The following is a 22,419-nucleotide window of genomic DNA, read 5'->3' as shown; positions in this document are numbered from 1 at the left end:
TCAGCGCCTGGGCCAACTTTGCTCCAATGAAGCCTTGGCTGTGAGAGGGGAGGAGAGAGACAGAGAGGAAGGAGACGGGGAGGGGGAGAGAAGCAGATGGGTACTTCTCCTGTGTGCCCTGGCTGGAAATCGAACCTAGGACTTCCACACACCTGGTTGGATGCTCTACCACTAAGCCAAGCAGCCAGGGCTTAATTGTGGGTGGTGTTTTGGTTTTGGGTTTTTTTTTTTTTTTGCATATTTTAACCTATCTAGTTACCTGGCTAAATTCACTTTCAATTCTAATTATTTTAAAAATTGGTTTTAGAGTTTCAATTATATAAGTATTAATTGCAAATGATGACCATTATATTTCTCCATTTCTAATCCTTTTATCTTTTTCTTTTTGCCTTATTATATTGGCCACAATATTGCACTGATAAGAAATGGTGATATTAGAAAACTAATTTGCTCCTAAACTCAGATCAAAAGTGTTCAGTATTTCACTCTTATTTATGAAAACTGCTGTAGGCTTTTAGAGGAGTTTTTGCCATATTTTATTTGCATTCCTGAAGTAAACACCAATTGTTTGTGATGTCTTGTCCTGTTCATGTATAACTGAATTTGGTTTACTAGTATTTTCTGGTAGATTTTTGCAGCTATGTTCATGAAAGGTATTGGCCTATGTTTTTTTATTCGTCTAATGTACTTGATTGGTTTTGGTATCAAGAGTATGTTTGCTTTAGCCTGACCAGGCGGTGGCGCAGTGAATAGAGCATCGGACGGGGATGGGGAGGACCCAGGTTCAAAACTCTGAGGTTGCCAGCTTGAGCTTAGGCTCATCGGCTTGAGCATGGGCTCACCAGCTTGAGTACAGGGTCGCTGGGTTGAGTGTGGGATCATAGACATGACCCCATGGTTGCTGGTTTGAAGCCCAAGGTCACTGGCTTGAACCTAAGGTCGTTGGCTTGAGCAAGGGCTCACTTGCTTTGCTGTAGCCCCCCAGGTCAACACACATATGAGAAAGCAATCAGCGAATAACTGACGCCGCAACGAAGAATTGATGCTTCTCATCTCTCTCCCTTTCTGTCTCTGTCATCCCTATCTGTCCCTCTAGCTGACTCTGTCTCTATCTAATAAATAAATAGTATGCTTGCTTTATAAAACAGCTAGGAAAGTTGCCTCTCTTCATATTTTGTAGAATTTTCTTTTTTTTTTAAACTCTAGTTTGTCTTTTAGTTGGAGTGTTTAGACTGTGTCTAGTGGTTTCTTATGTACATGGTCTCTAGGTTTTATCTAATGTAATTGTATGAGTGTCATCTAGATAACAGTTTTTTCATATATTTGAGTTTGTTTTCTGTCTTGCTATTTGTTTTCTATTTGTCACATCTGTTTTTTTATCTTGTGTTTCTCCTATTTTGTTTCTATTGGAATAATCAAAAATTTTTTCTCTTCCACTAATGTCTTAGCAGTTTCCCTAGAGATTACAGTGTATATCCTTCATATATTAAGGTCTATCATTTTTATTACAACCTACACAATGCAGAAAACCTCTTAAAATAGAACTATATTTTCTCTCCTCTTTTTTGATATTGCTTTTTTATTTCTACGTGTATTTGTAACCCCACAGGATAGTACTGTCATTGTTTAAAACTGCAACTGTTGATATTTATTAACATCATTTATGCCTTCCAGTAGTCTTCTTTTTTGCATTTCCACATTTTTATCTTGGGTCACTTTATCTGTTTGATGAATTTCCTTTACTGTTTCTTGTAATGCAGATTTGCTGGAGATGAATTCTCTCATCTTTTATTTGTTTTTAAATGCCTCTATTTTGCCTTCCTAGTTGAGGGCTGTTTTTATGACCAGTTACTATTTTTCAGTGTTTCAAATAGTTGTCTTCTGGATTTTTTTTAACCTGTTGAACAATATGTAGCCTCTCTTTTTGTTGCTCCTTTATAAGTGATATGTATTTTTTCTTCTCTGGTTACTTTAAAAGTTTTTTTTTTGTTCTCTCCTATCCTCTGATACTCCAGCTATATAAGTTGAATCTGTTCATGTGTTCACTGTCCCATATATCTCTGTTGCCTACTGTATTTTCATCCTTTGTTGTTGTTAATCTTTGTGCTTTTTTAAAAATTCCTCCATCATGCTAGTGAATTAAGCTCTTCAGTTTTTGATTTCAGTTATTGTATTTCTATGATTTATTTTACTCTTACTTAAAAATTCTAGGTCTCTACCTGGTTTCTCCATCTTTCCCTCTACATTTCTGAGCATGTCTATGTATTTTTTTATTGGCTGATGGTTTGTAATATATATCCTTCATTAGTTGAGGTACTTTCTTTCTGTGCCCATTTTACTGAGTGTTTTAAACATAGATAGATGTTATATCTTATCAAATGCCTTTTCTGCATCTATGGATAGAATCACATGATTTTTGTCCTTTGTTTTGTTGGTGTGGTATATTATGTTGATTGATTGACATATGTTGAACCGTCTTTGTTCTCCTAGAGTGAATCCCACTTGATTGTGATTTTTTAAAGATTTTATTTATTCATTTTAGAGAGGAGAGAGAGAGAGAGAGAGAGAAGGGGGGAGGAGCAGGAAGCATTAACTCCCTTATAGGCCCTGACTGGGCAAGCCCCGGGCTTTGAATCATCAACCTCAGCATTTCAGGTTGACACTTTATCCACTGTACCACCACAGGCCAGGCCTGTATTATTTTTGTAATATATTGTTGTATTTGATTTGCTGGTATTTTGTTTAGGACTTTTTCATCTGTATTAGAGATACTGGTCTGTAGTTTTCTTTTTTGTGTGTTGTCCTTGCCAGGTTTTGGTCTCGGGGCTATATGTTGGCCTCATAAAATGTGTTAAGTTGTATTGCTTCTTATTCTGTTCTTTGGAAGACTTTCAGAAAGATAGGCACCAAATCTTTAAATGTTTAGTAGAATTCTCTAGTGTAGCCATCTGGTCCTGGACTTTTATTTGGGGAGGGGATGTTAATAGTTGTTTCTATTTCCTCCCTGTTTATGGGTCTATTTAGGTTTTCATTCCTGAGCATGTTAATAATAGTTATTTATAGAGCACTGTATGATAACCCCAATATATGAATCAGCTGTGTTGTTTCTATTGTCATTTTCTTTTCTTGCTTTTTTTGGTTGCTTGGCCCTTTGTTTTAAAGCCTACCTTACATTATTATCTAATTGAATGTAAACATTACAGATTCAAAATTCTTGGATCTGGATCATGTTACTCTACCCTTAAGAAAGTTAAGATTTATTTTATAATGTTGGCTTATAACACTGATTCTGTTAAAGTTTGGTCTTAAATTTGCTTTTGCTCTAGGAAGTGACTATTTGAGATCTTGAATGAAAATGTGGATGTTGGCCCTGGCCAGTTGGCTCAGCGGTAGAGTATCGGCCTGTTGTGCAGGAGTCCCGGGTTCGATTCCCGGCCAGGGCACACAGGAGAAGCTCCCATCTGCTTCTCCACCCCTCCCCCTTCCTCTCTGTCTCTCTCTTCCCCTCCCGCAGCGAGGCTCCAGGCCTGTGTGCTGGGGATGGCTCTGTGGCTCTGCCTCAGGCGCTAGAATGGCTCTGGACGCAACAGAGCAACGCCCCAGAGGGGCAGGGCATCGCCCCCTGGTGGGCATGCCGGGTGGATCCCGGTCGGGCGCATGCGGGAGTCTGTCTGACTGCCTCCCCGTTTCCAGCTTCGGGAAAAAAATGAAAAAAAATAAATAAAGAAAATGTGGATGTTTAGCAGAACCTCTTCACCTTGACCAGCCTAGAGGCCAACATCTATTTTAGAGTATAAGGTACCTGCTGAGACAACTCCTCAGTTCCTTAGCTTCTCAGTAGTAGCTTTTAGCTTGCTTTCTTGGATTTTTAACCCTGCTTTTGAACAACATAGACATTGACAAGTACCTTGAGGAGGAGATTGCATGCAGCTTTGTGCTCACTGCCTATATTTTCTTCTCTATGGGATTTTACCCCTAAGTCCCAGCCACTTCGGCTGCCCAGAACTTCAGCCTGTCCCTCCAGTCTAATAAGACCTTTGCTTTCTGCTATGACTCTATTTCCCTAAAACTGAGGATTGACAAGAGACCCCAGGGACAAAGCCCAGGGCGAATGTGGAGTTTGTGCACCTCTGTTCAGGGATTATTATCCATTCCCTTTTAATAGTAGCTTTATACAGTAGTTTGTTCAGCGAGTATAGTTGTTTTTGGCAGGCGGGTTGGTCTGAACCAAAACCTCTCTGTTGTGGCCAGAAATGGAATTCCGTGTCTACCAACTTTTTTAAATTGCTCTAGATTAATTATATACAGAGAGAAGGAATGCTTTTTGTGTAGCAAACTATATATAAATATCAACTAGAATAATGAAACTGCCTAAATTATAAGTGAAAATGACTTATTCTGCAGTATATATCAAACTCTTTAGAAATTGAACAATTAAATTTTAGAACTGTTAAGTGATATATGATTGAGCATTAACTTTTGAAGTGCATTCAGATTTCAAATTATATTTTGGTAAAATAGAATTGTGGTGAGTACATAAGACTTCTAAAACTTATTCATACTACAGGGTGGGGCTAAAGTAGGGTTACAGTTCATTTGGAAATAATACAATAATTAATTAATAATATAAGAATAAACTCTGTGCTTTGTGTGCTCAGAAATGTAAACCTACTTTTGTCCACCCTTGTATATAAAATTTAGACTGGTTAAAAATCACAATTAAACTAAATCATAGGCTTAAAATATTTTCCTTTCACAGTTTTTATAAAATACCTGAATTTTATCAAAGAGAGATAACTATTTTTTCCAGTAGGTTTCTGGTACTTTGCTCTATGTGTATTATTTCTATATAGACATATATAATATCAACTTTCCTAGAGTTTTAAATGAAATAGTTTTGAAATGTTTTATTATAACGTATATATTATATATTTATCACTAGAGATATGTAAGCTCACTAAATATCTACTAGTACTTCAAATTCACCTGTACTAAAATTTTTAAATACTATGTTGACATTATGAATACGGGTCTGATCTAGTGGTGTTATTTTACAAAAAAAGTTGTTAATAAGACTTTACCAATAATTATTTTGTGTATTATTTAGGTGCATTGACATACAGCAGAGCAACGAGGTAGAGAGGACACAAGCACTTCGATTAGTCAGAAAGGTATGCTCCGTATCTAAGAGTGAAGGCAGATTTATGGTTTTCATGTTAAGTATTTTACATTTTTAGATTTAGACTGTTTTGTGAAATCTTTCTATTAAAATTTAAAGGCTAAATTCTCATTAAGCACTTTTGTTAAAATTATATATGAGTTAAATAGGTTTATTAAACTTTGAGGTAAGTATCAATATTTTGTGTAATTACCCTATGTGATAGGCTAGGACAATATTTTCTATAAAATGCTCATTGTAAAGAATGTTTCTCCGTTTAGTAGACATGTAAATGAAATTACTGCTTTGAAATGTTCTTAAGAAAGTGGACTACTTCCTCCATCCCCTGACTTTCTCTTGATTGTATGTATGCTTGGAGTTACTGCTATTAAATGGATGCTGCAAATGGTTACAGCTGGTGGTTTTAAAGTGAATTTGGATGCAATCTGTAGGCAGCGTTAGGATATTTAGGCCATTGTACTTAATAAAAGGTCAGAATCTAAACTCTGCAAAATAATGTGCTAAGGATAATCCGGAATGTTTCCAGTGAGAGAGGCCTTCAAGGAAATTTTTGTTGTTGTTTAATGTAACGTGATACCCGAAGGGCAGAGGAACCAGTGACCTGAGAGTTAACTTGGGTAGGGCATAGCTGTGTAAGAATCTTACCATATTTCATACTCCAAGTATCATGTTTGATTCTGAATGTTGCCTGAGAGTCCTGAAGTGTATGTTGTTTGGGTTTTTTTTTGTATTTTTCTGAAGTTGAAAATGGGGAGGCAGTCAGGCCGACTCCTGCATGCACCCGACCGGGATCCATCCGGCATGCCCACCAGAGGGCGATGCTCTGTTGAGTCCAGAGCAATTCTAGCGCCTGAGGCAGAGGCCACAGAGCCATCCCCACTGCCCGGGCCATCTTTGCTCCAATGGAGCCTCACTGCGGGAGGGGAAGAGACAGACAGAGAGGAAGGAGAGGGGGAGGGGTGGAGAAGCAGATAGGCGCCTCAGCCAGGGCCCTGAAGTGTATGTTTGTTCTGATGTAAAAACATCTGAGGCCCTGGCCGGTTGGCTTGCAGGAGTCCCGGGTTCGATTCCCGGCCAGGACACACAGGAGAGGCGCCCATCTGCTTCTCCACCCCTCCCCCTTTCCTTCCTCTCTGTCTCTCTCTTCCTCTCCCGCAGCCAAGGCTCCATTGGAGCAAAGATGGCCCGGGCAGTGGGGATGGCTCTGTGGCCTCTGCCTCAGGCGCTAGAATGGCTCTGGACGCAACAGAGCGTCGCCCCAGAGGGGCAAAGCATCGCCCCCTGGTGGCGTGCCGGGTGAATCCTGGTCGGGTGCATGCGGGAGTCTGTCTGACTGCCTCCCTGTTTCTAGCTTCGGAAAAATGAAAAAAAAAAAAAAAAAAACAATTAAATTTCTTAGCTCTTCCCTTTCCCCACCTTGAAATTCAGTGCATGCTTTAGAATGGTGCAATGTTGAGTTTGTGCATTAACTAGATTTCCTTTTTCGTCTTCCTTCCACTTGTTTAGCATGTGGTTAGTAATAATATCCACTGGTGAACCTGGCAAGGAAGAAGTAAATGGATGAGTTGTCTTAAGAGGTGTTTGCAGTTCTATTGAGTGATATTAAAGGTTGTGAATTTTTGTTTTAGGTAAAGTCATATTGGGACATGGTTTAATTCTTTAAATTTAAAAACTAGATTTCTGATTTTTATTTATTCACACACTCTACTGCCATGAATATGATAATTTGAGATAAGGAAACAAAATTGTTTTTGAAGAACCTAGAATAGCTTTCTGGTTATTGGAGGTATATATGTCAATATTTATCATACTAAGAATAAAATTGAGGTATTAAAATCTATTAACATTTTAAAAATAACAAACTCATTACATGTAAACATAAATAATGTTTTTATAATTTATATTTGCTAAAAAGAAAATTAGTAGAATGACATTATATTAGATTTTTGCAAATTTTTGTAATGTTTGTCTTGATAGAAGATAGCTGGATTTTATTATATTTGCTTCTGCATTTAATCTGGTATGATTTCATGTGCAGTGGAGCCTCTGGAAAACTTCAGTATATACTTGTGAGAGAATGAGAGTAACAGAAGACAAATAATGGCTTTGTTTTGCTAGGAAAATAGTTTTAACTCTGCAGAATCCCTGAAAATGTCCTAGGGACCCTTAGTTTACTGGACCACATGTTGGGACTTTTGCCCTACAAATCACATTTAGAAGGAAAGACAACTTTAAATGGATTCAAAGAGTTAAATTAAGCTCTTCTGAATTATTTGGAGAATATTTTATTTTATTTTTGTAAAATGTATTGTTCAAGTTACAATTTATAAAATACCAGTAAAAGTAAACACACTTTGGAAAACAATTTAGTAATGCCATAACAAAAATACAGTCCATTGCGTTGTGTTCTCTTCTGAAGTACAAAATAATTTGTGGTAAATATCATTTGTTGATCCAAGCGCAGGAAAATAGCTTGTACCTGGAGGTAGAATGTGAGCTCATAGGAGGAGTTGTGGCACAGGCCCCTGGGTTGAGCTGAAAGCAGTTAAAGGGAAAGCGCTCTCGCTGAAGGAGCAGCGGCCTCTGTTGGCCAGAGGAACTTGAGTTGCATTAGCACTTTTAACAACCAAAGCAAACATTTATTTTTTTCAGTAACACATTGGCAACTGACCTAGTAGAAATTAATGATATTATAATTGCTCTGTCCCCGAGGGTTTTTGTATACATTCAAAAAGAGTTTTAAGTTCTGTAAAAGTATTTTCTTTTTTATTTTTAAAAAAAGTAAAAATATTTTTGTTTTAGCATAACTTGTTCAATACGTAATTAAGGAATACTCATGTTACTTGCCCTTCTCTTTCACTTATTTCATTCATTTGGGAGGTTTGTGTTTGCTTGTGTTGTTTTTTTTTTTAATATCTGATTTTTTTTCTTCTGTCCCTTAGTCCAGGCAACCCTTACTGGTTTTTACTCTCTAATTTTCTATATACTGTTGTTTTTACTGGTCAGCTGTTTCTTTTCTTTATCTTATATAAGTTCTAAGCTGTTGTTTTCTTCATATATCATTTCTTTAATCATGTAGTAAAAGATTAACATACCAGTTTTTAGTTTTGTTTTTTTTAATAATTGAAAAGGGAGTTATTTAGGGAAATTATTGGCCTAAATCTTGATTCACAGCAAGATATTAACAGATCCAGCCCAAGAATTTTGTTCTTTGGATTTGCAAACCTATATTGGCCCACAATTATTTTTGGTATTAAAGCACAATGTGCTTACCTTAGCATTCAAAGCCAACATTTGGTCTAAGGAATTACGACCTGTCTCATTATGATGCCTTATGTTTGTAGACAAGACAAGGCACCCTCTCCCACTATTATGATCATTAGTTCTTTCCTACTCTTTTCATTTTAATTTTACCATTTTCTACATTGTATTCATCTTTAAGTCTGAGCTCAAATTTCAGATACCCCTTAGAGAACTCTTTCTAATTCCCTTATAGCAGTTCACAAATTATTACCTACTCATGATCTTTAATTTATTTTATCTGTTTATTCTATCATGCCTAAAAAGATGATTAAACTTTTATTTCAGTAAAAATAAGTTTTATTATTTTTTTCTTTATTGAGTACTTACTGTTTTATGAGAAAAATATTTTCGATTGGCATAGAATTTAAGAGTTTCTTAGGTTATATTTCCCTAGTGGAGAATAAGAGAGATTTTACTTATAAAAAAACTGAATTACAGGTTATCCTTTTCACAGCACTTGAACTTCATAGATAGGATTTTATACTTTAAAATCTAGAAATCATCTGGTCATATGCATCCTCTTTTTACAAAGCAGGAAACAAAAGCACAGAGAAGATTGGTTTTGTCTAGATAAGTTTACTAAAGGTAGACTTAGCTCTGAAAACGGTCGTTGGCCTGGTTTCCTAGCTGGCTCTTTTTTTTTTTTTTTAATTCCTCTGAAGCTGGAAACCGGGAGAGACAGTCAGACAGACTCCCGCATGCGCCCGACTGGAATCCACCCGGCACGCCCACCAGGGGGCGATGCTCTGCCCCTCCGGGGCGTCGCTCTGTTGTGACCAGAGCCACTCCAGCGCCTGGGGCAGAGGCCCAGGCCATCTTTGCAACAGTGGAGCCTCGCTGCAGGAGGGGAAGAGAGAGACAGAGAGGAAGGAGAGGGGGAGGGTTGGAGAAGCAAATGGGCGCTTCTCCTGTGTGCCCTGGCCGGGAATGAAACCCGGGACCTCTGCGCGCCAGGTCGACGCCCCACCACTGAGCCAACCGGCCAGGGCCCTAGCTGGCTCTTTTAAGAACACATTATGTTTTGTTTTGAGGGGAATTTTCCTTATAGCTTCCTTAGCAGCATTCTAGTAGATCAATAAGATTAAAATACAAATTAGTATCTTAAGAAGTTATAATTTCTCAACCAGGAAGGTCTGTTTCTATACCTTCTTTCCCTTTTCTTTACTCCTTTGACATTTTTGCTTTATGGAAAATACTGATTTAGAAATGAATGTGATAAGTTTGGTAGATTCTATAGTTACTGGAAATTGGTTTTATGGTTGTGGAACTATATTCTCTCATTTCAATTGAACTTTATAATATTACATTATAAACTGTTTGTAAGTACTCCAGCCAATACAGATCTTCCTTTGACCCTTTATAGAATTTAACTGGGTATCTTTAACTTAGCTACATTGCATCATAGTACAAGTCTATTTTTTAACAGGATTATATCTAGTAACATCCAGGACAGGTTAATCATCCCCAATATTTTGTCACCATCCAAATAGAAAAAACATTTTTTTACTACTCCCACTTCAGGGACTTATTTTTAAATACTTTCTCTACCAGATAGTCTTTATTTATTAAACAATCATTACCTACCTAATTTATTTTCTTTCTGTTTTCCAAACTGAAGATATGTTATCTATTTTCAGTTTTTCAGATATATTATGCCAATTAAAACTTTTATTTAAAGTGAGATTCATTAAATGTTTATAATTTTTGTAATGTTAAAACTAAATTATGGATCATAAACTTTCCTTTTTGGTTTAGCAACAAGTGATGTTAGAGATGGGAGATAATTAGGCATCCATTGCAGCAGAGTGAGGAGGGATGAGGGGCCAAATCAATGACTTTGATGGGGGAGAGAGTAGAGACGTGGGTATATGGGGAAGGAAATCAGAAACGTAATAGTGTGGCAGTATGTTGACAGCTATTGACCCCATAATTTACTTTGTCTTAGTTCCGAGAAGTTGTTTAAATTATAGGTTGTATTCCAGAGGAGCTTAGAGTCTCAGAAACATTATGTCTTATTGGTCAACTAATATATCGTCTGGACTGTTGGGAAAAAAAGTCAACACATTTTTCCATAGTAATGATATTAACATTAATTGCTTCGATTATTAGTTATATATTTTGAAATGTTCATATGAAACTGAAGATTAAAGTTGCAACCTGAATCTTATGAATACTCTGTGGTCTTAAATACCTCAATCCGAATGAAGTAGGTTTTAAAATGTATTATGAAGTAAGTAACTTCTTTTTCTGATTTTTCCCTGTTACAGATGATTACTGTGAATGCTTCCTTGTTTCCTAGCTCTGTGGCCAACTCATTAATAGCAGTTGGAAATGATGGACTTCAAGAAAGAGACAGAATGGTCCGAGCATGCATTGCTATTATCTGTGAACTAGGTCAGAATTTTCTTTGAGTAATAAAAATAGAGTATATTAGACAGAATGTGTAATATTTCTTAATGCTTTTAATACCTAAGTTCTTTAGTCATTGGTACAAAGATATGTAAAAGTAGGACATTCCTTATATAGAAGTAGAGGACTTGGTATTTAGCAAATAATTTCAAAGTGATCTTAAAATTCTAAAAATTTTGAAGTTTTTATCATCATGAAATTTAGTATATAGATATTGTCCAAATTCTGGTAGATAGAATAGAATGTCTGTTTTGATTTTTGTTTATACTTTATTGTGTTTACATAGTTTCAAGTATTCCATTCAATAGAACACCCTCTACCTACTGCATGGTGTGCCCCCATGCCCTATGCAGAGTCTCTCTCTCTCTCTTTTTTTTTTTTTTTTGTATTTATTTCTGAAGTGAGAAGCAGGGAGGCAGAGAGACAGACTCTCACATGCTCCTGACTGGGATACACCCAGCATGCCCACTAGGGAGTGATGCTCTTCCCATCTGGGACATTGCTCTGTTGCAAGCAGAGCCATTCTAGCACCTGAGGTGGAAGCCATGGAGCCATCCTCAGCACCTGGGCCAACTTTACTGCAATGGAGCCTTGGATGTGGGAGGGGAAGAGAGAGACAGAGAGGAAGGAGAGGAGGAGGGGTGGAGAAGCAGATGGATGCTTCTCCTGTGTACCCTAACGGGAAATCAAACTCAGGACTTCCACATGCCAGGCCGACACTCTACCAATGAGCCAACCAACTAGGACCAATCTCTTTTTACCCGTGTTTCACCCTCTAAGTAAAATCTCTGAAGTCTGGCTCTCAGACATGTGGGTTAAAAACAATAAACTTAGTCCATCATACCTTTTTTAAAAAAGGGATTCTAAATGCAAAAAAACATAAAAGACTTAAATAGGATGAACAAAAAAAATGGATATTTAACAGTCACTGTAAGGAAGAGAAATTTTAAATTATAAAAGAAATCAAACAGATTCAGCAGCTATAGATTTTATAATAAGGAGTCAAGAAAGCATACTACAGTGCCAGAATGAACGACAAATAGTTGTAACAAACATAAGTGGCAAACTTTATATACAGGTCAATAAGAAAAATAAATAATTCTCAAGAAATACGTGGCCAGTCAACATATTGAAAAAGTTCAACGTCACTTATAATCAAAGATACATAATTTAAATAACAAGATATTATTTCCCCACTTAAAGTAGAAATGATATAGGCTACATTGACTCTTGATATAATGAATAAATGAATAACAAAGTTTTAAACTAAATAAACAAAAGAGCTGACCATCAAGGATTTCAGAATAGTCTTCACAATACGTGTTGATTTAGAGACAAATTTGATCAAGGAAATTTTGAAAAGAAAAATTTGATTACATGACATTGTGTGGAATGCCTGGAAATAAATTCAGAGTTAACTTCTCATAAAATGCTTTTATAATTAAGCAAAAAGTGATGAGAATTAGTGAGTGAACCCAAGAAGTAGAAAAAGAAGGGGGTAAAAATCTTTTAAAGTGTGCAGGAAAAATGGAGCAATGAAATTAAGAGTTTTAATTAGAAAACAGGATAGATTATTTAATCTAACCAGTATTAATTGAGAGAAGAAAAAAATGATGCACGGATATGCAAATATATACATAATATTTGAAAACTGCAGCGGTCAGAGAAACGAAAGGTTAATATAGAAATGAGGAAGAGAATATAAGAGGAAGTTTGTTTTTTTGTTTTGTTTTGTTGTTTGAGAAAGAGACAGAAAGGGAGAGAGATGAGCATCAACTTGTAGTTGCGGCATATTAGTTGCTTATTGATTGCTTCTCTTATGAACTTTGACTGAGGGTCTCCAGCTGAGCCAGTGACCTCTTGCTCAAGCCTGCGACCTTAGGGCTCAAGCTAGTGACTGTGGGGTCATGTTGATGAGCCCACGCTAAAGCCAGTGACTTCAGGGTTTTGAACCTGGATCCTCAGTGTCCCAGGTTAATGCTCTATCCACTGCATCACCACCGGTCAGGCTATAATAGGAATTTTGAAAATTATGGAATAGTTTGTATATATTTGGAAATCTTGTTGAAATGAATGGATTTCAGAGAAAACTTTAATTTCTAGTTGACTCAAAAAATATAAAACATGATAGTCAAAAACCATTGATGTACTTGATGAAATAAGTGCCTTCAAAAAAGAATTTATCTTAAATAGCTTTGTCTTCAAACAATGTTTCAAGGAACAGATAATTCTTATATAGTGTAATTTGAGAGCAAAAAAATATGGAAACCTACCAATTTTTAAATGAAACTAGCATTTTTATACCTATACCTACAAATATACATATACATGCATACCTGTACACAAATATAAAGAAAATAATTAGGTTACTTTGATAAACATTCTAGAATATTTATCTCAAATCAACAGTCGTATTCTTAATGGTGGATCTGTACAAATACTACTATAAATCTTTTTAACTCTTAATTAATAAGAAACTTCTAGCCAGGTTAGTAAGACAAAATAATAAATGAGTTTACATATTGGAAAGAAGACACTAATACCTAGAAAACTCTGAGTCACCTGAAAAACAAAACTTAAGTATTTAGTACAGTGGAAATGTGAAAGTATAGATTTCATAGATTTATTTTGTGTTTAAGTAATAATCAGTAAACCTAATAAAAAAAGTACTATTTCCAAAGTAGAAAATAACACTATATACAACAAAAAATAAAAAATGTGTATGTGTCTGGAGAGTACTCTTTTTTTTGTTGTTGATTTAAGAGAGAGAGAGATAGAGACACAGGAATATTGATCTGCTCCTGTATGTGCCCTGACTGGGGATTGAACTGGCAACCTCTGTGCTTCTGGGCAACAATAACCAGCCGAGCTATCCAGCCAGGGCAGAAAGTACTTTGGGCTTGAATTTATTCACTGATTCTCAAGAGGGCACAACTCATCTATATGCATAGAAATGAGAACATTGTTTACCTGTGTAGTGGAGGGGAACTGATGGAAAAGTGGTCTGAGGGAACTTTCTAATATGATGAAATCTCTATACCTTGATTGAAGTATTGGTTAGAAGGATACAGACATTTTTCAAAATGTATTGAACTGTGATCATGAAGATCTGTGCATTTTACTATATTTAATAATACCCTCGATTTAGGAAAAAATCAGAGAAGAAATCCAGTTCTATAATTCAGCTATAATAAACAAAAACAGTTTTGAAAATGTGTAAATGGCATGGAAAGGAAATATTGTTTTTTTCTAATATGTGTTAAAAACCTATTAAGCTATGTTATGAAGAGAGAGAAAAACGGAAAGGAATCAAGAGTCAGCAGACCCTGAAATACAGAAAACTTTAGTGTATCTGAAGTGTGAAAATCAGTTTAGGAAACATGCTGAGATAATTGGTGAAGTATTTGAAAATAAAAACTGAGTTTACCATATTAAGCCAAACAATTTCCCGAGATTGAAAACTGCAGTGTTGATTGTGAACTCATTTAAAACACGCACGTGTTTGTGTGGGCAGACAGAAGTGCCTGGTATGTGAGCAAAGGAGTTTCTAAGCTTAAAATCTGAGTTTAAAATATAAAGTAAAATACAAATCCAGTAAAGATTTGAAGCAGATTAAGGGCTAATATTTCCCCTATATAAAAATTCCTTGCAACTGATAGGAAAGAAAAACCATTAGAGTAAAATATAAGAAAAGGATATGAAAAGACAGTTAAAAGACATAAAAATTTAAATCAGAGTTTTAGGAAGTATGTTCAGTGACTCTTATTAGATACATTTTATCTCCATACCCTTTTAAATGTCCTTGACTAGAAAGTTTTTCAAGTCAGAAAGGAAATTGCTTTAAAATAAAATCCCAGATTTTTATTACTTTTTATTAATTATCCCCTATACAATATATTAAGTTTTTACTTTTTATTTTAGCACTTCAGAATCCAGAGGTGGTGGCCCTTCGTGGTGGACTAAACACCATCTTGAAAAATGTGATCGATTGCCAGTTAAGTCGAATAAATGAGGCCCTCATTACTACAATTTTGCACCTCCTTAATCATCCAAAGACCCGACAATATGTGCGAGCTGATGTAGAATTAGAGGTAGGAACTTTAATATTCTTTTCCAGTTTTAAAATATGACTTGAAATTTTAACATTAGTAGATGCAGCAGAGCATTATCAAATCTAGATTTGCTAAGACTGGCCTATTACCAGCAATAGTTAATAGCTCATTCAGTTTGGACTGAATTGAAAAATATATTCTCAAAATATTTTCTCAGTTTGTAAAGTGAAGTTTATATTTTAACTGAAAATTTTACTAAGCAAATTAAAGTACAAGTAAGGTTATATAGACCTTTATCTACTTATTTAAGGAGACTTTCTTTTTAAAGACTTTAGTATGTTAATTGTGTGTGAACAGTTCCTAATAATTATATGCACTTGTTAGCAACTAATGACCATATATACTTGAAAGAAATAGAAGACATGTTTTTCTTTTTAAAATTTTTGTACTAATTCATTGTTTTTTATAGTCTAAAATAATAAGGCTATTTACTAAATATACTCTTATAATAAAGTATGTAGTGGAGGTTTGAACAGAATTACCACAAACTATATTTGTATAGTTTATTTTTGTGAGTATACTACATTGTTGTTCAATACAGATATCATTTCGAGTAAGTTTAAACTCAGGATTTGTTTGTATCTGAGTTGGACTTATGCAGTGTATAAATGATTTTTTGTTTCTTAATTTATCTTTCTAAATAATTTTATATAAAATTTGTCTTAAATGTTATGGATGTTATAGTTCTGGTTGTATTTGGAAATATTTGAGAGTATATCATTGACATTAGTCTATATCATACTAACAAATTTAAGTATAATTTTCTTTTTAATATTAATATTTGATCTTAAATACATTATTCTTGGTAGTCCAATGGGAATAAACTGGCATATTTGATATCTTACTGAATGTTTAGCTTTAAGGTTTTCTTTTATCAAGTAGAAAACTTTAATTTTAAGATTGGAGGGATGACTATAGTGAAAGAAGATAATATGTATAGCCCTGTTTTTGTTCCTATATTGTTGTACAGCAGACAAGAAAGTGAAAAAACTTTAAAGAAGATCGTAGATGTTTAAGAACATAACTATCTTTGCTTATATCTTGTTGAAAACCATAAAATTGTTTTCTATTCCCTAACAAGACCTCCCCAGGACAGCATAGTGATTGAGATTGTAGACTTAGGGCTATACAGGCCTGGCTGTGATTTTTTGCTGTATGACCTACTAGCTTTATGATTTGGGGCTAGTTACTAGCCTCTGTTGGATCTATTTCTTTCCTAGGTGAAATGAAGGTCATGGTTTTTACCTTAAAAAGTTGTTTTGAAAAATAAGTAGTATAATAATAGCAGTGGCAGCAGCAGAAGCTGCCTTGGGTAGTATTCAGCAGCAGCAGCATCTACTTTATCATCTTCATTGTAGAGGCTGCTGTTCAGAGAATATAGTCCTCATTTTTACTAATTATATTTTATCAGTTTTCATTGTAAATTGATTGTTGTTTCCCTTTTCTACATACCACTTTCATTGCAACCCAAATCTTCCTCCTGTTAGAAATCTTTTAATTTACCCTGGCTTTTATTTATATTCTATGTAATGTGTTGTAATGTCAGACAAAAAAGACAGTGGATTTAATATAATGTTAATAGAATAGATATTCTGTAAAGTTTGTGAATTAACTATTTTACAATAAATTTAAAAAACATTTATTAAACTTATACTTCAGAGTGGAAAACTATAAAGCTGGATAATTATGGAACTCATATATTTAGAGCAGTATAGAGCTGTGAAAGCAGTAAGGGCCAGAGGAAGTGAGGTTTTATTTTGTTTTTTATTTTTTTGCATTTTTCTGAAGCTGGAAACAGGGAGAGACAGTCAGACAGACTCCCACATGCGCCCAAATGGGATCCACCCAGCACGCCCACCAGGGGCGACGCTCTGCCCACCAGGGGGCGATGCTCTGCCCCTCCGGGGCGTCGCCATGTTGCGACCAGAGCCACTCTAGCGCCTGAGGCAGAGGCCACAGAGCCATCCCCAGCGCCCGGGCCATCTTTGTCCAATGGAGCCTTGGCTGCGGGAGGGGAAGAGAGAGACAGAGAGGAAGGCGCGGTGGAGGGATGGAGAAGCAAATGGGCGCTTCTCCTGTGTGCCCTGGCCGGGAATCGAACCCGGGTCCTCCGCACGCTAGGCCGACGCTCTACCGCGGAAGTGAGGTTTTAAAGAAGGAAAATACTTGGAGAGTTGTTCTGAAGATTTACCAATGCCCTTGGAGCACTTGCAGATTTTGGGCCCAGGCTGGAGGCCAAGAAAAAGACCTAGGCCTACGTAGAAGCCTGGAGATTATGGCACGACAAGTTTAGAGATATGAACAATCAATCCCTAGACCAGGTCTGTCTTACCACCTATAGACATTAGCTGAAATGAGAATCTGTGCAGGACAGAAGCTACCACATCACAGCCTGAGGAGAGCACAAGGGAATAACTGCAGCCTCCAGTGCACATAGGATACAGGCTTCCCAGGGGGAGGGGCTGTGGGCAAAAGTTGAAAGGCCTTGAAGAAGTAGTGACTATCCACTGATCATGCAATTGTTTTTTTTTCCTGGGTGTACCCACTGATCAGGATATAATTAAGAAGCTGAAAATCTATGTTGGCTTTTGCTGGGGTCAGAAAAACTGGAGGAACATGTGGTAGTTGTGTGGTTCTAAAATGAGAACTGGATATTTCATAGCTGATTTCTTGTCCTTGACATTCCCCCAGACTTGAAGCTGTCCTGGATGGATAGATAAAGATCTAAATTCAAATAAATACTTATGAAATGTGTAGAAAAAACCTTCCAGTCTCTCAGTGCTGAGAAGAAAAATACTTGCTAAGCTGTCATAATTGAAAGCACTGGAGGGCCATACTTTAGGAACAGGAAAACCAAAGTGTACTCTCTTATCAAACCTGCAACATAGTCTCAGTCTAACTCAGCTGGTGATCAGGAAAAGATGATGGGCTCCCTTAACCTGCCTGACTAACAGAGAAAGGATAAACCGTCTGATGGAGATAACATCACTTGGCACCTTTTATAATATTCACAGTGTCTGACAGTCAATCAAATGAAAACCCCTCAAAAAAAGTATTCTGGAGAAATACTTCCAGAGGTGATCCAGATATTGCAGACAGAGGAAAAGGATTTTAATAAAGCCACGATTTATTTGTTCAAGGAAATAGAGGAAAAAGGAAGACAATAGATGAAATAATGGAGAGTTTCACCAGATAACTGTAATATACAAAATGAATCAAATGGAAATATTCTAGTACTGAAAAATATAATACCAGAAATTCTGAACTCACATGAGGTTAAAAATTCATGTAGCCTGACCTGTGGTGGTGCAGTGGATAAAGTGTAGACCTGGAATGCTGAGGTTGCCGGTTCGAAACCTTGGGCTTGCCCGGTCAAGGCACATATGGGAGTTGATGCTTCCTGCTCCTCCTCTTTCTCTTTCTCTCTCTCTCTCTCTCTCTCTCCCTCTCCCTCTCCCTCTCCCTCTCTCTCTCCCCCCCTCTAAAAATCAATAAAAAAAAAATTATTTTGTACAAGAAGATACCATTAGTAAAATGAAAGAAAAGTCAGTAAAAATATTTAGAGTAAATACAGTGGTATGGGAGAAATGAACAGAACAAAGGAGATAAAACATAATTGTCTTTGGAGAAGAGAAAGAAAATGGGTGGAAGCAAATATCCAAAGAGACAGTTGCCAAAACTTATGTTTCTAAAACTGATGAAACTTAATGTTTGCAATGCTCAGAAAACTCCAAATAAGATAATTCAAAGAAAGCAACATGTGGGCACATTCTGGTAAGATTGTTGAAAACCAAGACAAAAATTTGAAGAGCAGCTTTAGGAAAAAAGAGACATTACTTTTTTTTTTTTTAAACATTTTATTTATTGATTTTAAGGGATGGGGATAAAGTGAGAAGTATCTACTCATAGTTGCTTCATTTAATTGTTCATTGATTGGTTGTCATATGTACCTTGACCAGGCAAGCCCAGGGTTTTGAACTGGCGACCTCAGGATTCCAGGTTGACCCTTCATCCACTGCTCCACCAAAGGCCAGGTTTAAAAAAAAAAAAGAAAAAGAAGAAAGACATTACTGAGCAAGTCTGACAGCTGATTCCCTGACAGAAATGGTGAAAACCAGAAGACAGTAGAGTGGAATCTCTAGAGTGCTGAAAGAAAATTATGCCAACCAAAATCAGAGAAAACGGCTTTAGAAACAAGTAAAATAAAAAATTTCAGACAAAAGACCCAAGGGAATATAAAGAAACAGTACTCTTTCTTGGACTACTTGCTCTTATTTCATGAAGACACTAAAGGAACTCAGGGTGAGGCACCCATGGGGAGGAACTGAGCCCCATTGCCAACAATTAGCCCACTGTGAGGGAACCATCTTGAAGCAGACCCTCCAGCTTCCCCCAAGTCTGCAGATGACTGCAGCCCTGCTCAACATTCTGAAGCTTATGGGGAACCCTGAGTTCTAACTGTGCACAGCTAGGCCTCTCTTAGATTCCTGAGTCACAGAAAATATATGAGATAATAAATATTTATTGTTATAAAAAATGAGACCGAGAAAGGCTAGAGCAGGGGTCTCAAACTCAACTCAGCATGTGGGCCGCAGAGCAAGATCACAGCCGTTCGGTGGGCCGCACTAGGTCTACAAAAGGCAACAGTTACGCAACACTTTTCTCACTGCAGTTGAAAACAAAAAAAAATCAGTACAACAAGCACAATCGTACATGCAGTTTACTCAGTGTCACAAAACGACCAGAAACTGTAGTTCGCATCACAACTGCTGTTAACTAAGCTAATATCTAGCTAGGATGCTAGAGAAATGAAAAATACAAGTAGGCCCCTAGGCTTACTTAATTTTATCCAAAATATTTTGAACTTCATGGATTAGTCTGCGGGCTGCACAGAATTGTTCGGCGGGCCGCGAGTTTGAGACCCCTGGGCTAGAGGGTGCCCTCAGACAAACAAGGAAATGAGGGAAGGAATGAAGAATTCCAGAGAAAGTAGTACATATGTAACAAAATATAAAAAAATACTGATTGTCAAGAGCATTATTGGTGCTGTCTTCTGTATTTTAAATTATATTTTAAATTAAAATTCAGACTACAATAATGCAATAGGCAATGGGGTATATTAGCAAATGAGCTAGAGTGGTTAAATATCTAAAATTAGTGAATTTAAGCAAGGTTGCTGAATACAGGGAAAATACACAAAAAATAGCTTGGATTTCTTTAGCAATAAGAGAAGAATATAATTTATAAAATAAAACCATTTAAATAATGTTCAAAATGAGTAAATTTAAGTCATAGTTGTAGACGTCAGGTTAGTAGTGACTTCTGAGGGTGAATAAGGAGGTTTTGAAGCTGCTGGTGTTTTCTTCCATCCAAGTACTAACCAGGCCTGACCCTGCCTAGCTTCCGAGATCAGATGAGATCCAGCACGTTCAGGGTGGTATGGCCGTAGAAGTGTTTTCTTTATCTATTGCCGGCTACTGGAGAGATTTTGAGTTTGAAGAATCCATCAAATCATATATTTAGGATTTGTGCACTTTTTTTATATAGAAAAATTACACTTCAATTTAACATTTCAAAAATTCAATTTCTGCATTTACAAAGCACTTAAGTATGTATATTTCTTGATGTTAATTTGGAGAAATAAGTCCTTTAACTGGTATACTCAAAGATATAATAGAGAAGTGGAATTAATTTTATCTTGTTACAGAAAGAATGCATTTTACAATAAGGACTCTTTCTTCTTCTTTCCTGCCTTTTTTTTATTAGCGAATTTTAGCACCCTATACTGATTTTCACTACAGACATAGTCCAGATATAGCTGAAGGACAGCTCAAGTAAGTATCATTTGTTCCTAGTAACTTAAAAGGTGGTGTGTGTGTTGCTATTAAAGTTTTAAATTTGCCTCCTTGTATGTAGAGCCAGAGCACTGTGAGTTTGAGTAAATTTGCTACTTAATGGAGTTATGTTGCAATTCTCTGATAATATAATTAACAAAGTAGCCTCAATGGAGTTGCTGATGAGAAGGAGATAAAAAGGGTTAACAGTTTCAGGGAAGTGGAAAAATGTCCATCTACATAGTAGGTCGATCCTTCAGTATCCTTAGATGTTCTCAGCTTACTTTTTTACCCCTTTTTTAAGTGAGAGGAGGGGAGATAGTGAGACAGACTCCCACATCCACCTCAACCAAGATCCACCTGGCTCCCCATCTGATGCTTGAATCAACAGAGCTATTTTTAGATCTGAAGCTGACACACTCAGACCAACTGAGCTATCCTCAGCGCCTGGGGCCAATGCTTGAACTAGTCGAGCCACTGGCTGTGGGAAGGGAAGAGGTAGAGAAGAGGAGAGTGAGGGGGAAAGAAGCAGATGGTCACTTCTCTTTTATGCCCTGAAGGGTGATCGAACCCAGGATGTCCACTCGTTGGCCAGTGCTCTGCCGCTGAGCCAACTGGCTAGGGCAGATGTTCTCAGTATTCAGTGTCAAAATGTTATTCTCATGGCTTCAAATTCCACCCATATTCCAATAATATATGTTTTATATTAGCTAGATTTCCCAGTATGCTGCCCTACTACTTCTTTGAATAAAATATAGATCTTTTGAGTATAAAAAATAAAATAATTATAAATTTAAAGTAAGCTTTGGAAAATTTAAAGAGTTGGAATTAATTTTTTATTTAAAAAATTAAGTTAGACTGCAGTAGAAACCTAGATCTTTTTTTTTAATTGTGTGTATTTTCAGCATAATTATGAGAGACTAAGAATGAAATAACAGGAGAATGAGAGCTGCTGTAACAAATTGACTAAACAGAAAGATAGCATGGATAGAATTTTGAAACTAAGGTTTAAAGGGAAATAAAAGGAGATAAAGATTATTTTCTAGAAATGAGGCAGGATAATTTTCAGTCTTTTGGAAAGAAAAGCACATAGTTCACCAAATAGTCTGGGATAGCTTTTTCATTAAATTGATTCAGGAATCAAATAATGTACTATCTAAAGATTTTGCATGTGACACATTTCCAGTAAATATGCTTTGAGGTGTTTCCTAGCAGGATTGTTGGATTTTAGATGTACTGACTTATTTTGGTAGAATATATTAAAATTACTCATTGAGTTTTGGAACCCTGTGAAACAGGGATAGTCTTGTTGTTTTTTCACCTGACTTGAAAACAGTGGTTTTATATCTTGAATCACCTCTATGACTGTGGACTAATCACATCCTAACATATGACCTGAATTCAGAAGTTAATATAGATATCTTCTGTTTAAGACTTCTCAAACCTCTTTCTGCTAAGTGATGAATTTAGGATTCTTAAGCCCGTTTCTTGGCTTTTCTGTATGACACTTGGTCATTCTCTTTATTGATGGAGAGCCTATGCATTTCTGTTGCTGCATGATAAATTACTATTAACTGTAGTA

General features: G+C 36.3%; 1 protein-coding gene and 1 non-coding gene across 3 annotated transcripts in view; both read left to right on the top strand.

The window, feature by feature from the left end:
• RICTOR (RPTOR independent companion of MTOR complex 2) overlaps nt 1-22,419 on the top strand; it is a 112,213-nt gene that overhangs the window by 52,089 nt on the left and 37,705 nt on the right. For both annotated transcript variants that reach the window (XM_066240078.1, XM_066240069.1), the window contains exons 6-9: nt 5,108-5,171; nt 10,750-10,876; nt 14,813-14,982; nt 20,770-20,837. In XM_066240078.1, coding sequence (XP_066096175.1) covers nt 5,108-5,171; nt 10,750-10,876; nt 14,813-14,982; nt 20,770-20,837 — 429 coding nt within the window. The remainder of the gene's footprint in view (nt 1-5,107; nt 5,172-10,749; nt 10,877-14,812; nt 14,983-20,769; nt 20,838-22,419) is intronic.
• Nucleotides 3,368-3,443, top strand: TRNAN-GUU (transfer RNA asparagine (anticodon GUU)). The gene has a single exon. It is a non-coding gene; the product is annotated as a tRNA-Asn (tRNA).

The sequence above is a fragment of the Saccopteryx bilineata genome, chromosome 1 (assembly GCF_036850765.1).
Source record: "Saccopteryx bilineata isolate mSacBil1 chromosome 1, mSacBil1_pri_phased_curated, whole genome shotgun sequence".
Taxonomy (NCBI): domain Eukaryota; kingdom Metazoa; phylum Chordata; class Mammalia; order Chiroptera; family Emballonuridae; genus Saccopteryx; species Saccopteryx bilineata.
Note: the sequence above shows the minus strand (reverse complement) of the source record. Positions and strands in the feature narration are given on the sequence as shown.